The sequence below is a fragment of the Solea senegalensis genome, linkage group LG17 (assembly GCF_019176455.1).
Source record: "Solea senegalensis isolate Sse05_10M linkage group LG17, IFAPA_SoseM_1, whole genome shotgun sequence".
NCBI classification, from domain to species: Eukaryota; Metazoa; Chordata; class Actinopteri; order Pleuronectiformes; family Soleidae; genus Solea; species Solea senegalensis.
Window position 1 is genome coordinate 6349008 of NC_058037.1, and position 16245 is coordinate 6365252.

Below are 16245 nucleotides of genomic sequence, written 5' to 3' on the forward strand. Positions count from 1 at the left end.
AAATGGTAACGTGTTTTGCTATTCGGTATGTATGGCAATGTTTGTTCAAATATCCTGTGTACGTTTGTAGGTCTATATATTTTTGTAAATCTATTTTTTTTTTAGTCATTGTTCATCATTTATTAATTGTATGTATTTTATTTTTCATGTGCTGATCAATTTTCCAATTAAAAAGTTCGAATATTGGACTTTTAACTTGAAATTTCTCAAACGCTGTACAGTAAATATGTCTGTATGCTATTGTTTGTTATAATTTGCAGTATGCTAGTAGTCATAGATGTCCTGAACACAACCAAGTCCTTGGGAAATGTAGTTTTTATCTTAACATGGACATTTTTTCGTGCGAATATGGGACGTTTAACTTGAAATGTCTCTAAAACTTTACATTAAAAAAATATCTGATATCCAGTACAGTAGTAGATATCAGTGTGCTGAACACAGCCATTTTTATTCAGAACCTTTAGAGAACTCTCTTTACACAGTTGCTCAAAGTCCAGTTATGGACTCTGTCTCTGAAACATAGCTGTGAGGATTTTTGTGAGGTACAGTGCTCTCAGTGTTTTTATTTTTTTGAAACCGGATGTCGATGCCCTTACAAATCAGCCTGAGTCAATGGATCACAGGCTTTTTACCATAAAAGCCTACATCTTGTAGGAAACAGACAGTCTGCTCAATGCATTAACATAGTAATTCACAGTACACTCTCCTCTGCAGGTGGGGACTTCACCACTACAATTCACCACTAGGAGGTGATGTTTGCCCAGAGGCCCCTGCCATGGTTTCCGTTCCCTTCTATTATCAGTCAATCACAGTCACAAATAACACACAGTACATGCCATTTTTATTCAAGGGTTGGTCAATAAACTGTCACAGCAGTAGCAATGGCTCTTACAGTGTTCTGTACAGTATTGAATTGGGTTAGATTGGATATTGTACACTTGCAGTCATCGTTTATGAGGGATATAAAATATACTAAACATAGCAACACCATTCAGAGCATTTAGCGGGACAAACCTTAACCAAAGTGGCAATGCAGACAGTGGTATATAATGCCCAGTCAATACACAGAGCATAAGTAATTTACTTTGAACACATGTACTCTGTTGTTAAAACTGTAAGGCATGTTTTGATTGCAGTGTAGTACAGCATTTCATCAGATGACTGATTTTATCTTGGTTCAACAAAATTTACAACTTCATACGGCATTGAACAAAAAAAAGCACCTCTAACAAACGAACCAAACATGGTGTGTGTTAAAGTCTTTCTTTCAGTGTGCATTTATGACACGATGGCAACAAAGCAGCAGTAAACATCTTTAGTATTGAACGAAAGAAGACTGTAGAAATCATAGAGGAGTGAGTGGATGGTGGGAGACAGCGCCCTGTGGAAACAGGCTGTAGCGAATGCAAACTCATTAACCTTTGGCCTTCTTATTTTCATACCACGTATCACTCCAGCTTGAGCAGTTCCACATCAAATATAAGTGTGGCGTTTGGGGGGATGACCCCAGGGTGACCTGTAGCTCCATAAGCCATGTCCGGTGTGCAAGTGATTTTAGCCCTCTGGCCCAGGCTCATCTAAAGCACGGAAGAAAACAAAGATACACAATTGATTATTCTGCTGGTGTGTTCTCTTAAACGCCTCTCTCTCTCACACACACACACACACACACACAGAGGATGTATTGTGACAAACAAATATGTAACTAATAGCAATGACTCAATTATATTTGATTATAATTCGCTTTAAAGACATGTATTCATCTTAATCATAATCACATTGAAGTTTTCTCAGTAGTGGTCATGAGTCATAATCAGACAAGGCTCTGTAAAATGTATTCAGAATAAGGTCAAACATTGCACAATCAGGAACCTGAAACTGAAGCTGGTAATTCGTTCAAATTTAGGATTAAGATTTAAGATTAGAAGCAAGTGTAACTCTGTCTAAATCACTATATTATTTCACACTTGGTGAAATAATTGCTGAACCACATGATGTGACAAAGTGTCAAAGAAGCACTGCCCTTTCTCTTCCATCTTACCTGTGCTACTCCTTCCTCCCAGCCCTTAATGACCTCATTCCGTCCTATCTTGAACTTGAAGGGCTTGTTCCTGTCTCGTGAGGAGTCAAACTTCTTCCCATTCTGCAGCATACCTACCAAAAGAGACATTACATCAATACAATTCAGACAGTTCAGAGGCCTTTAGTAAAATACATTACCGATTTTGGTGATGTGCTACAAAATTAAGACTAAGTTTATACTATTTTTAATGGTCATTTCAGAGCAAGACATGCTCTTATGTTGTTCTTTCCATGGCCTTAACGACATTATCAGCGCACACCCTTCCTTCAGTTGCTAATGTTTTTGTAGAGAACATTCTCAGATTTAAAGAATAAAGCGGTGCTGGCTCCAGTCTGAGGAATTATTCTGGCGGCATTCCTTATCAGGGCCTTGGGTCTGTTTCAATTACCCAAATGTACAAAGGGAATGTGAATCGGGAAGCAATGGCCTGGTTTAGTGGATTATTTTTAAAGTTAACTGGGCCAATGCCTGCCTGTGTCTAGACTACAGGGAGAAAAGGCTAACAAAGGCGGAGCAGTGCAGGACTGTGCTCCTTCAGAACACTGACCAGCCATTCAGGCATGATAATAACACTGGGGCCATTAAACACAACTAAAGGCATTGAAACACTAGGCCCTTCTCGATTAGTGCATTCAAGGTTCCTTGTTTGACTTTCTCTTTGCCACTTTCCATCGAGGGAATCCAAACTACCATCTTAGCTGATGCTGTGTTTCTCTGATAACTTGTTTATTGTGGCCAAAGGACTTAATATTATACACTTACAAACAAAGACAATTACCATTGCCATATCGTTGTCCTTGCAATCCTTGCAATACGATAATCGATACACCAGGGCAAATATTGGTATTTCATTAACAAATGAAGGCGCTTTAATGTAAATAGTCCCTGCCAGTTTCACCTGTGGGAAAGTTGGGCGTAAATTATGTATATTTCCTTCAGTTAGACAGATACTGTGATGTATCGCTACATGATTGTCTTGCAATATATTAGAGTATCGTGATATTATGTATCTATACCATGTATCATGTATCATATAGTATCAAGAGGTACCCTGTGATTCCCACCCCTAATTGCCATTATTAACATTATTATGCCATTATTATTTTGTCAATACTATGCATTATAACATGCATGCACTACAATAGCAACAGACATAGAGTATGCGTTGGTCTGGTTTTCTAGAATCTGTACAAAAAAATTGGCGTAATTTGGCATAATTACACAAACTAATTTTTTTAACCCAGTCAAGTCAAAAAATTCTCTGTAGTAACTTAGCAAGTGTGAATATCTGGCATTTAAAGTTGCGCATTAACTGAGGTTTAGCAGTGGTGTCTGGCTCATCTTGTCACGAATGTTGGTACTGTACTCCTCCTTCTCCACTTTCATGCTCTCTAAACTTAGTAGGTCCATCTTTTCCAAGAACCTCAGTAGGCCAGATATCAGCGGGCTGGGCCTGGTCCAGCTACGGAGTCATCAAGTACAAGACGAATGCCACCTGCTACAAGGCGTTCGAGCGACAGAGAGGAAAAACCTTCTCACATCGACTGTAAAAAAAAAAAAAGTGGGTTCAGTTTCTGGCCATGGCGTCTGCAATTTGCTAGGAAACACTAATTGGCAGCATGCGCAAGTGAGGGATGGGATTGTATCCTAGGCATTGCACTAATGAACCCGACTTGGTGTCTGAAGTGACTGTTGAGAGGCTGCTGCTGACGTAGGATGGATATTGTACACCTACACACTTTACATGCTTTTGACTCATGACTTCTAACTATGACATAAATACGAGACACTAACACCTCCAAGTGGATTGGTAAGGGCCACTGTAGACCAGCAGAAGGTTTAAAACAATCGACCATATATAAAAAAATAAAATTTATTGAATAGCCACCAGGGGGGAAACTCCTCCAGTTGCAAAAAGAAAGGAAGTTTATGGTTTATTAGTCATTAGTCAATTACTTCTCACTTGATTTATAAATTCAATGGTCTCAATTGCTAGTTTCAGGCCTTCATCAAAAGAACATAATATCAATTTTGTAAATGATGCTCCCATTAGGGCTCCATGGCAGCATAGTGGCTAGCACTGTTGCCTTAGGGGGTGGGTTCCCAGCCCTGTCTGACCAAGGGTCTTTCTGTGTGTGGTTCACAATTTCTTCCCATGTGTGTGCGAAGAAAGACTAATTGCACACGCTAAATTGACAGTAGGTGTGAATGTGAGTGTGAATGGTTGTTCATCTCTATATGTTGGCCCTGCAATGGACTGACGACCTGTCCAGGATGTACCCCACCTTTCACCCTATGTCAGCTGGGTTTGGCTCCAGTGGCAGACAATAAAGTTCCCATTAAGAGAAAAATAGACTACAAATCACGAGTGGACACCACTGTGACAGACAGCTGGCGTAGTCCAGTAGGAGCCTGGTTGCGGGCGACACATTTCCAGTTGTGAAACCGCAAAACATGGTGCTAATCAAATCGCAAATCTCTAGGCTTCAAAACGGGAGTTCAGATTCTTCTGGGTGAAGTCATACCCAGTTGCCACTTGGGTAAAACCTATGTGGACTGGAGTTTTTGCACTCAAACGCAAAGAGCGTGAAGCAAATTGGCTGTCGGACTTTATCTGACAGGAAAGAGAAGACATCCAAAACTACTCCTAAACCCCGCTTGTATCACTGCTCCGTTATCACAAAGCCGGACCCTTCCCTTCCTGAGGCTGGCTCCCAGACTCTCCTCTCCACAGGCTTTCTCATGTTAGTGCTCTGACTAGATTTGCCAAAAGCTGCAGCGCACAGGGGTGGGGTTATTTTTACTCTGCTTACTGTATCCTGTCTCACCCCTGTCTAGGATGGCTGCCAGCACAACAACCCCCTCTGCCCCCAGTGTGGGTGAAATGAGATGTGTGTAAAGCTATCTGTCTATGACAAACCCTCTATGCGTTGCCGCATTTCACAGCTGCAAACATGCACGTCTCAATGGGAGGAACAAAATGTCGTTCATGCCTTGCCCTGTATTGTCTTATTCTAATTTTCAAACAAGTCAATTCTGAGTAACATAGAGGTTGTCAGGGATTGTTAGATGCTTATTTATGTGCTTTAAAGTCACTGCAGGAAGACACTGTGCTTACTCTCTATCAAACTACAAGCCTTAAAAACCTGTCAAACACAAACTGACAACTCAATCTTAAGATAAGACTTTCCCTCTTTGAGTGCCCATTATGTAATGAGGTCTAAGATGAATTTATATCCACGACTGAGGTGTGACTCTCCACTCTCCACTGTGACATCTACTTCTGTTGCCCTGCACTGTGAAAAAAACAGAACAGGGTGTCATAATTCACCAAGAGCTAAAACTGACACAGGATTTTTTTTTCGTCCCTCATTTAGATGCTGCATGTTAAAAACGTCCTTGCTTTTCATTAACCATGCTCCATGCGCTTGGGGCCGGACATTTCCTGTGGCACTCAGCAGCAGGAGTCTCCCTTGGAGGGTGGATTTTGGCATCTCGTGACATACAACTTGGTCTGTCTATTTTGGTGTCACACTCCAAAAGCCATTAGGGCTCAACTTCACCTCAGTGTGTTTCATGGGGAAGTCTGGAGCTCAAACATGGTAAGGCATGACGTCCACATTTAGGCATGACGTGCAGTCAGTCTGTCGCTCCTACACTTCATGCTCCTGGGACCTGTGCTACAGAGCAGGGTTTGTGGTTTATGAGATACAACCCCACAATAATGTACTGTTGCCCTTCTTATTGAGGTAAATTACCATAGAAACTGGTGTTAATCCTCAAACCTGCTGGGGTTTAAATTTGAGATCAAAACTAGGGCTGAACAAGCAATCACAATTACATACATAGTCTATGGTTACCAACCTTGCATTACTGTAATTAATACTTTGATAGTGTCATGTGGTCATGCTCCATGTTGCTTTACATCTAGAATACACTAAATAATGAACTCCAGATTATGTTTCCCAAATCAAACCAGCTAATCTCCTGACTCATCAGATCGCTGAAACAGATCATCACCCCGCAGGACCATGATACGGACAAACAAATTCACTGTAAAGAGAGAAATGTCAGAGCAGCAGATCATGTTTTATCAATGACTGAATGGTTTTATTGTTCCACACTTCCCATGTGTCCACTCTGCTTTTAAAACAGCCCCTAACAAACACAGAGAGAGTTTATTAGACTGCTACACCATAAAAAACAATTGCTTCAATTGAACTGAACAACCGGCCTAATTAATTCACCACAGAGTAAACTTTCTCCCAGTATTAATGCTCTGACTCATTCAACTCAGAACACGGGGAGAAATTAAAACTCTGCCCTCTAATGTGTTTCATTAGAAAAGCAATCAACACACTAATCAATATTTTTGTACATTAGAGACAACTGGCTTGTCACACATTAATGCACACGGCGTTGGCAGCTGTGGTGCAAAGGGATAAAATAATAGTTACCCAGTCAATCCCTCTATTAACTTATTAACTTACTAATACCTGTGAGAGAGTGGTCAGTGTTGTTTAGCTCAGGCTAAGGGGGAAAGAAAAGGAAAAGAAAGTCAAAGTAAGGTTCAGATGCATTTACCGATGTAACGTAACAACATGATAGTATGGTAATAATGCAGTGGGGAGATAAAAACAATGGTGTTAGTGTGGAATTAGGGAATAATTATATTACAGTAATATCTCCTTTGTGTTCAAAGTAATAGCTTTTGTTAATGAGAATTAAAGAACTTGAAACTTCAAAGAGTTACTGTGTTTAGTATGTGTCGCTACTAAAGAAAACTGAGAAAAGGAAATGTCACGGAGTATTCGAGCACTGGTTATTCAGCAGTCCGATATTAGGTTAAGCCAAACTCGACGTATGAAAACCTATCCTGAGTTTCCAGAACATGCCCCTGGTCTGTTTGTCATCACAGCCTAATGCCAGACTTCATTACACAGCCTGACTCTGACTCAGCAACTCGTCAAAATCTATGATGTGACTACTGTATGCATCAATTCATTTGATTTCCAATGCTTTGGCCAGTATTGTGTATATTAGTAAGTGACTGGACTCCGCAGCTAATGCATGCATGAGTGCTATCACAGCAAGACTTGTGAAAGCTAATCCAAGAATGAAATAGATAACAAATCCCAGGCCAATTTGACCTGCAGCAGCCTGCTGGTCTGCAGTGCTGCTTCTTCTTTGTAAACACACTGTCGCCATCAGCTACAAAACAAAGGAAACAATTGTGAGTGCGAAACAGAAAGCTGCATTTTTTAATTCCTTCATCCTGCAATTTTAACGACATCTAAGCTTTTACCTGCCTTGTTGCAATGATGCACTTTATTAATTTGGGCAACAGTTACGCTCATCAGTGTTAGAGGTCTGTGGTGTCTCTCAATGTCTCCGTGGCATGTGTGTCTGCATGTTTAAAATCCCAGAGGAGAAAGTGAGGATCAAAAAGGCACAGCAGTGAGACAGTGTGAGAGTGTTTCAGGCGTTGTGGGACTGTCTAATGTTGAATGCCACAAACAGAGCGGTCTGTCCTTACTCTCACTGTTTATTTGTGTTGTCTGGGAAAAATAATATCAGTGCAGGGTGCAGTGCAGTGGAGGGTGCAGTCTGTGCAGCCAGCTGGACAGGCTTTCACATCCCAGAGCTACAGCCAAGTTACCTCTATTATCAGTACTATCCCTTTATTAAATCTCCAACTAATCTTGTCTGTGTGATTTAAATAAAACAAATGTGGGTTAGTCTCTGTCTTTACTACAGCCTGCTGATTTGATTCCTGGGTGCCTAATCCACATGATCAACACAAAAAATCCTCAAAGGAGTTCTTACACTCACCCATTCACTCCATTTCCAGTCATGTAAAAGCTAAATACCTTCTTAAATAACACTAGATAAAGTACTCAAACTGAACTAAGAGCCACATAGCTGCAAAGCAAATCTTCAAACAACATCCTGGTTCGTGTCGCACTCTACTGTGGTTAGAGTTGAGCCCATATCTTGAAAAAATACCACAACATGTTTTTCGTAACCTACAGTTAACTCATTTCCTCAGCCGATACAATATGATACAATAATGCAATGTGTGCAAACCTTTCAGTGCTCATTTGAAGAGAAACCTGCTTTGGCTTAACTACTAAAATACCAGGAGCTTATGGGGAAATCCTGCAAGTCAAAAAGGAGAAAAAGGAGGGCGGTGGCTTTGAATGAAGCATACAATAAGCTGAATATTGTTCTGTTTTTCTGTAAAAGACAAGCTTGCTTTAGTCGCACAGGATATTGTCAGGTTGTAGCACAAAAGCTTTTGTTTTAAATGCACAGTGTGTAATTGTATACTATAACAACAGACACAGTTGAAGCTTCAGAGGCAGAACAAAGGCAAAGGCAATGAGTAGTTATGATCTTAAACTCACAATAAAAAGTCAATACACTAAATAACTAGTAGTACTGAATATTTCCTTCATAGGTTTCATAGGGGGACGGTGTCACACACCTTTCGGCTAATGTTTGTAACAAAAAAAATAACATGAATGAGTCAATTTGTAGATATTTTAATGCAGAAATGTTAAATAATACATGTTTAAATAATTGTCTAACTACACTGGAGCTACGAGCGAAATGCCAAGCAATGACCAAACCCCCACGTTCCAGTTAAATGCATCATTTCCGATTACAGGATAATTTGATACTGATTCAGCAGCCGATCTCTGCAAGGATCAGGCTAGACGGCAAAATCTGATTACTTTTTCCACTGTCCCCAATAAAGTTGAACAACAAAGATTAGTTACAAAGTATTGAGATTAAGTGTCTCCCTGTATCTTTCCTCATATAATCACAAACACAGTTAAACTGATGCTGATGCTACTATAGTCAGTCAGTGGAGAATTTCCAATCATCAGTTGCAACTCGACAATACATGAATACACGCCAAACAATAACACTCAGAGAGATAACGCCGCGACACATGCAATAACTTTTATGACCATATAATAACCGTGTGACCCACAGACAGACAGATGACATGTGAACTTGATTTTGTTTACGTTCTGTCTGACCTAGTTGTCTGGTCTGCCAACCCAGAGGCACAGAATAACCCAAATTTATTCCCCAACAATCTCAGCGTCTCAAAATAGGCCAGTCTGACAAGAGACAAACAGGAAAATGAAAGCATGTGTGTGTGCGTGCACGCACGCACGTGTGTGTGCACTCATTACCTGAGTGCGTTGTGCAAGTTTCAACAGTCTCTAAAATGTCACTGGTATTGTGACAAACCACAATACACCCTGAAGTCAAAAATATAATGATTGTTCCCAGAGCGTTTCTTTAGAAATGTCTGCGACGCACGTCTGCCAGCAGACTGTGGACACCCTGAGCTGCTGAAAAAACAAGATATGCATGTACAAATACACACACACACACACACACACACACACATAGACAAATGTATCTCTATCAACAAGAAAGACGCCTGGTGTCACGGTTGCTAAAAGCAAGGAAAAGGGGTATTATTTACCTATGTAATGGACAACACATGTCTGGCCCTTCTTTGGAAATGTTCTTCCTGTGAGGAGAAAAAACAAGTGTTAGTGTGTTTGTTCACATCACACAGTCTGTCAGACTAATCCTGTGCATTAACAGTGAGGAGTTCCTTGCAGGAATGCCATGCAACTACTTAATGCCTGCAGACAGGCTGAAGTCAGACATGCTCTGATTGTCTGGTATGTCTTAACCTTACATTAACTTTGACCCGGACACTTGTTTTTCCAGGGTAAGGGGCAATTAAAAGCCTATAATGCGTTTATCAGAGAGATATAGCCTTCAAGAAGCCTACAAGTCTACCCGATTTACTTAAAACCCATCATACACTTACATTTAAGGAATCTTGCAGATTAAGCTTGACATAGTTCACCCATTTAACAACCAGCAAGTAAGGAGTTTTCTAGAAAGACGTCATGCAAACACGAGTAACACTGTGGAAATAAGGGTTTAAAAGATTATTATTATTACTACTACTGTACCCCGAATATGACTATTAGTTGCTAGACATATAATAGGAAAACCAATATCCTGCACAGTCCGACTTGACATTTTTTAATCATAAGTTACTGTTATATGTCATAAGATTTGAACGACATTCCGGTAAAGTACCGAGCCCCAACACCCCCGCATTAAAAGCTCACACAAGCGAATAAAAACAACTTACCATCACCGGGAGATATTGTCTCAACTTCCACGCCCATGTTTGTGCTTCTTTATAGATTAACTCTGAAACATGCAGCCTAAAAAGACCTTCGGACGACCAGTGTTAACCGATTTGCGGCTACAAGTCGGGCTGTTATCGGTGGAAACCATGCATTCAGCGTGCAGCACCGACCCGAAGCTGCTGCCGCTGTAGCCAAACTAGGGTTGCCAGATCTGCACGACAAAAGCTGCCCAGAGGCAACAAAGTCAACAAAACAATTACATAGTTACTACTAGTAACAACAAAACAGAAAGATATCTACAAAGATAAAGACATCTACAAAGCGTTCACTGTCACAGCATTATAAGCAGTTTACCCATTTAACCAAGGTCTTAGAATGTCTTTTTTATAATTATGCAGAGATCTCTAACTTTGCTTGCCCTTTTCCTCCTCCAATCTCTGCCTGAATGACAAAGTTACATTAAAAGTGGTTGTCAATTATTATGAGGTGTACTGTGTATTAGCTGGAAAAAAAATCGTTAAAATAACTTCTGGATACATATGACATTCAAGAACTTTAGTATAAATAGGTTATGTACTGTAATTATTTGAACGAACAACATGCTTTTACAGCAGAAACAACTCATTGACTGGAACTATTTATAGTTTTTAATGTCATTGGTTTGTTTGTTTGGAATACCTTGGAAAAATATGTCACCTCTGTTACTGAGCAAAAGAAAATGCAAGGAAAATATTCTTGACTGTTGTCTGTGTTTGTTAGTGAAGGATGGTCAACAGATTCCACAGTTTATAGTTTATATATAGTTTATATATATATTGAACTGTATGAAAACCTTTTGTGAATAGTCTGCTCTAAAATTATACCATTTACCTCCCTAAATGTTTTAAATGTTGTGTGCCATTATGTTTAATTTTGTTTTGTAAATGTGGTAATTCACTTAACAGAGGAAAGACAGACGTCCACCTGCTGTTGAAAAACAAGTCACTGTTAGTACATTTTACATTATCTACATTTATTATAGTAATATTAATTTTATCTGAGTAAAATATTTCAGTTTTCTTTCTGGTGTTGTCACGTAAACACGTCAACTCAAAGCTGACATAAAATACAATACTAAGTATTTAGATTCTTCGGGAAAACAGCGGACCTGGCAACCTCAAAGACAGCAAAGATATTTTCTATTCAGAGTCACAGTGGAGATCAGCAACTTCACCACGCATACTGTCTTCAGCCTGGTAACCGCCGTGTGTGCACTGTCTTAAGACTATTCTATTGTGTATCCCTGATAAAGAATATCAAAATGTTTGAGTTATCTTACATTAAATAGCACTTAAAAACGTAAACAAGGACCCAATGTGACCAAAGCGTTAAAAACGGTTCAGTTACATCCGAACTACATATCCCACAATGCACTGTTGCAGTTATCGCTGCTTCCAAAAAAAAAGTTATTTCTGCTTCCGGGTCAAATAAAGCGAACATTTCCTTGTGTTAAGACTGGCAAAACGTGACATTTAAGATGGTAAACTCGCTTTCAAAGGTTGACAAGGATTCTTCGTGAGATGCTTGTGGTATTTGAAGGTAGGTGTGCTTTAGAAAGGCATTTTTGTACACGTTTTATGCGCTTATTATTAGTTAGCTCTCTAAATAAACATGGCTAACTAAATGCACGTAAACAAGTAATTTCCACTGTGTGTGAATTCAATTAAAAAGGCGCTTATCATACTTGCTGAGTTACTGTTACCCTTATTGATTAATTATTATGTATTAAAGCTTCATGTGAGCACACATTTATATTATTGTATGTCACTTCTAATATATTAAACTCGTGTTAATTTTAAACGCATGTCATTTTAAATAAACCTGTGTGTTTTATTTCATTTGAATGAGGAAAGTGCACAAGAGCTTATTACATGTAATTATCTCAGTTTCAGCAGGTATTAAAGAGTAACTGTTGTGCTGACTGAGACACTTCTGCTCCACATATACAGTTGTTAATGCTCTGGGGTCCAAACTGGACATGGGTGTTGTTAAGGTCATTCAGGCATAAGCAGCTATAAGTGTTCGTCACCACCGCCTCAGCTCAGGCAGAGGGGATTAAGGCACGTACTTGGAGGGAGACACGAGAGAGGCTTTTACTGTTCTTATTCTGCATAGGTAGCTATAGCTATTCCTGTGCAGGACCAATCAGATCAGACACAGGTCTCTTATCAATGTTAACTGTCCAAGTCTGATATTTTCTTTCCTTTATTGTTCCTCCTCTCCATACCTGCCAAGATGGATCTTGGTAAAGCAAAGCTGCTTAGGACAGGTCTCAACACTCTTCACCAAGCCATTCACCCTGTGCACGGGATAGCATGGACGGACGGTAAGCAGGTCTGCCTGACATCTCTCTACTTCATCAATGGTGAGGTTAAGTTTGGGGACACCAACGTTATTGGGCAGTTTGAGCACGTCTTCGGGCTCTTCTGGGGCCCACTGTGCTGCTCTGACTCCCCTGCATTGCTGGCTGTTCAGCACAAGAAACATGTTACCGTGTGGCAACTGCAGCTCAGTGCCCTCGAGCAGAACAAGCTGCTGTGTACTCAGACCTGCGAGATGAGCGAGCCTTTCCCCTTGCTGTCTCTAGGCTGTGTGTGGCATCCTAAACTGGACATTCTGGCCTTGTTGACCAAGAGGGATGCATCTGTGCTGTTTTCTGTACGAGTGGACAACAGGAGAATCAAAGCAGACATCAAAGGTAGTGGACTGATCCATTGTGCATGCTGGACTAAGGATGGCACACGCCTGGTTGTAGCTATAGGCAGTGCTCTACACTCCTATATCTGGAATGACATCCACAAGAGCCTGGTTGCCTGTTCTTTCTGCCCCATCTTTGATGTGGGAGGCTACATATGTGCCATTGAGTCCACAGGTGATGCACAAGTAGCTGTGGCCACAGAGCTTCCTCTGGACAAAATCTGTGGTTTAAATGCAGGCATGACATTTGACATGCCGCCAGAGTCCGTGTCACTGCAAGACCAATGCCCGCGCATGGTCAGGTCGGGTGACGACAGTCTTTTGGACTCAAGAAGGAGATCCTTTGAATCAGAGAGGTCCTTCATCCCTACCTCAGGCCCTCTAGATCTCACCCACCTCCTGTCAAAGCACCGTCGCTCTGACCCCAGCCCACTTATCCATCTGCGCCGCCGAGACACTTTGACAGGCTCTGGTCAGGACTCCTCTCACCTCATCCTGGTCACATATGAGCGCAAAGTCACTACCACCCGCAAAGTCAGCATCCCTGGGATCCTGGTCCCAGACATTGTTGCTTTTGACCCACGTGGTTCCACAGTTGCAGTGGCTTCCAACACCTGCAACATGGTGCTTGTGTACTGCATCACCGCCTCTGGAATGCCAAACATTCAGCAGTTCTCTCTGCAGACCAATGAGAGGCCAAAAGGAGTCTGCTTCCTCAGTGACAAGATGCTGCTGCTGATGGTGGGCAGGCAGAAATCCAACGATCCCGCCTTCCTCCCATCCTCGAACACAGATAAATATATTCTTCGTCTAACAGCCAAAGAGTTGATGCTCAATGGAGAGACTCCCGCCACACCACCCCCCTCTGCTCACAACCAGGAATCCACTTCTAATTTATGTGCAGGGATTAGGAGGCTTTCTGAGAGTCTTTCCAAAGATGACAGGGAGCGGACAGGGATAAAGGATTTGGTGTTGCCTGGAGGGGGAGTAGTTCGATCCCCTGGGAACAGGCGGAAGCTGGTGGAGGAGGTGAGGAGTGGCGAGCCCAGCCCCATCACCAGCTCTGTGGATTTCTCTGACCGAGCATCAGACAGAGCTCTCTCCAGTGCCTCCTCCATCACGGTGGAAAATTTCGACATGGACCATGTCAACCGCATGGCCAGCCTGGGAGTGGCCGGCCACGCCAGCAGAGACTCCAGCCGGTGCAGTTCTCCTCGATTTGAGATGTCAGACAAACTCCACACCGAGTCAACACTGCCTATGCCTGAAAAGACATCAAGTCCTGCCAAGGAGCAGGCACTGGAGCAGCTTGTCCACAACATGGAGAGGCTTTTTACTCGCTTCACAGACGTACAGCAGTGCCTGACAGAAATCAGAGATTTTACCCAGAATGGCAAGAAGGGCCCGAGTGTCTACCCCAATGCCTCTGAACCCCCCTATGCTAATATCACATGTCAGGTACAGTTTCTTTACTCACATTTGCCTACTATTGATGAAGCATTGCTCCATAGTTTATATCACACTGAATCTGTTCCTTTTTTTTCTCTTTATTTCTCCCGTCTTTGTGCATGTGTAGAAGCAGTTGTCAGAAAACGTGTTCATTGATGAGCGGAGGCCTGTGCTGCTGTGTGACGGGAAGCTTTGCCTGCGTGTTCTACAGGACCTCTTCAACCTGACTATAGTGGAGATGATGTATGGTGCGTGCAACGAAACAACTCTTCAAGCTTTGTTGTTGTAAATGACAGAACGTCGACATCACGTTCAAAAGTTCTTTGCTGTCATTTTGATATCTTAAGAAGAGCCTTGTTTTTTCTTTGAATCAGTGACTAAGCTGCCTTTTTTAAAGCCTTCCATCAGCTCTACAATTGACCATGTTGTAACAGAGTGTGACAAGGTTAATGAATTAAAACTACTTAGAGGAAACTCCTTGAAAATCCTTGGAAGGTCTCCTCTGTGAGTATTTTCAGCAAGCTTAATGGGCTTCCCTCCTGAGATTACCCAGAAGTTTAGATACATAGATCCTCTAATTCTTTTATTTTTTTTAAGATTATTTTTGATAATTGCCACCATCAACTGTATAGTCTATCAGTCTAGCACTGTTCTTTTGTTACAGTGTGTAAACTATAATTGGAAGTGATTAAAAGCCTAGGTGAGATTACCAGGTTTTAAACAAGAGCAGCTTACTCCCATCCCAGTGTGCTGCATACTGTTTTGTTGCTGTTGTATCAAAGACTAGTCATCTCAGACTGAGACAATGCTGCAAGCTTTCTTTTGCAGTTTCATCAAGAACTAGTGCCTGGACGTATGGAAAAACCACCCACGCACACTAATAGTCTTCTGTTGTTCTTCCAGGTCCTCTGTGGATTGTACTTGTAGCAGATGCAGACGGCTTTGTGCCTCTGACGTTCAAGCCCAAGGAGGAGCTCACAGTGCGCAACGGGAAGCGGAAAACGATGTTGCGGACTCCTGGGAGTCCAGAGAACTCTTGCCCATCCAGCCCTAGCCCCAGCACAACCACGGAGGCCTCAGTATAGTCTCTCTTAACACACACTGACTCCAGTTAATGAAAATATACACATAATATGCCCATTACTTTGGCTTGGTCCAAGTGTGCAGACACAAACATGCAAAAAGTCCCTTTGAGCGATAACCAGAGTTTATTTGTCAGATTAACAGTAGTAGTTGAAGGGCTGCATATTGAAATGTAATGTTTACACATTGCTGCTTTGAAATGAAACAGCTGAGCAGCATTCTTTCTCTATTTTTGGATATATAAAATGCAGCCGTGTTGTTCAAGTCTAGTCCTTCACTGAGGCACCAACAGCTTTGCTCACTGTATGTTTCAGAGATTTTTAAGGTATTGTATCATAGATTCACATATCCTCAAAAGTACCTACATGCAGGATAATACATTATGTAAATGTTTTCTATTTGTTATTGGAGAGCTGCAGATATTGCTAATCTTTTGAAAATATGGCATATAAAAACACATTTTTACCAAATAGTCCCATTTAAATGTTAATTTTTCAACTCTGTCTCAAGCTCAGTCTCTCATATGACCACAAGAGGGAGCAATACACAATAATTATGTCTCTGGAAGACATAAGACAAACTTCTACAGACAAATGCTGTATTTTGTAAGCTAAATACTTTTGTAGGCCATTAAATATGTATATCTAGCACATGCTTCTCTGTGTGTTACTTATTTTATTCTTCTATCACCTCCTT

The 16245-nt window shown here is 41.2% G+C and overlaps 2 protein-coding genes across 3 annotated transcripts; one reads left to right on the forward strand and one right to left on the reverse strand.

Annotated features, from left to right (window-relative positions):
- Positions 1 to 824: 824 nt before the first annotated feature.
- On the reverse strand, positions 825 to 10480 carry fkbp1b (FKBP prolyl isomerase 1B). Of its 2 annotated transcripts, XM_044048455.1 has the most exons (4): positions 10281 to 10480; positions 9591 to 9638; positions 2042 to 2154; positions 825 to 1577 (listed from the first exon to the last, which is right to left on the reverse strand). In XM_044048455.1, the coding sequence occupies exons 1-4, from the start codon at positions 10315 to 10317 to the stop codon at positions 1449 to 1451; spliced, it is 327 nt and encodes a 108-aa protein (XP_043904390.1). In that variant the 5' UTR covers positions 10318 to 10480; the 3' UTR covers positions 825 to 1448. The 2 variants fall into 2 exon arrangements, with proteins under 2 accessions (XP_043904390.1, XP_043904391.1); XM_044048456.1 differs by lacking the exons at positions 9591 to 9638; positions 10281 to 10480 and adding an exon at positions 7916 to 8060.
- A 1243-nt stretch (positions 10481 to 11723) lies between these two features.
- LOC122783628 (WD repeat and coiled coil containing) lies at positions 11724 to 16199 on the forward strand. Its single transcript, XM_044048382.1, has 4 exons — positions 11724 to 11859; positions 12556 to 14475; positions 14594 to 14714; positions 15370 to 16199. The coding sequence occupies exons 2-4, from the start codon at positions 12556 to 12558 to the stop codon at positions 15549 to 15551; spliced, it is 2223 nt and encodes a 740-aa protein (XP_043904317.1). The 5' UTR covers positions 11724 to 11859; the 3' UTR covers positions 15552 to 16199.
- Positions 16200 to 16245: the final 46 nt, after the last annotated feature.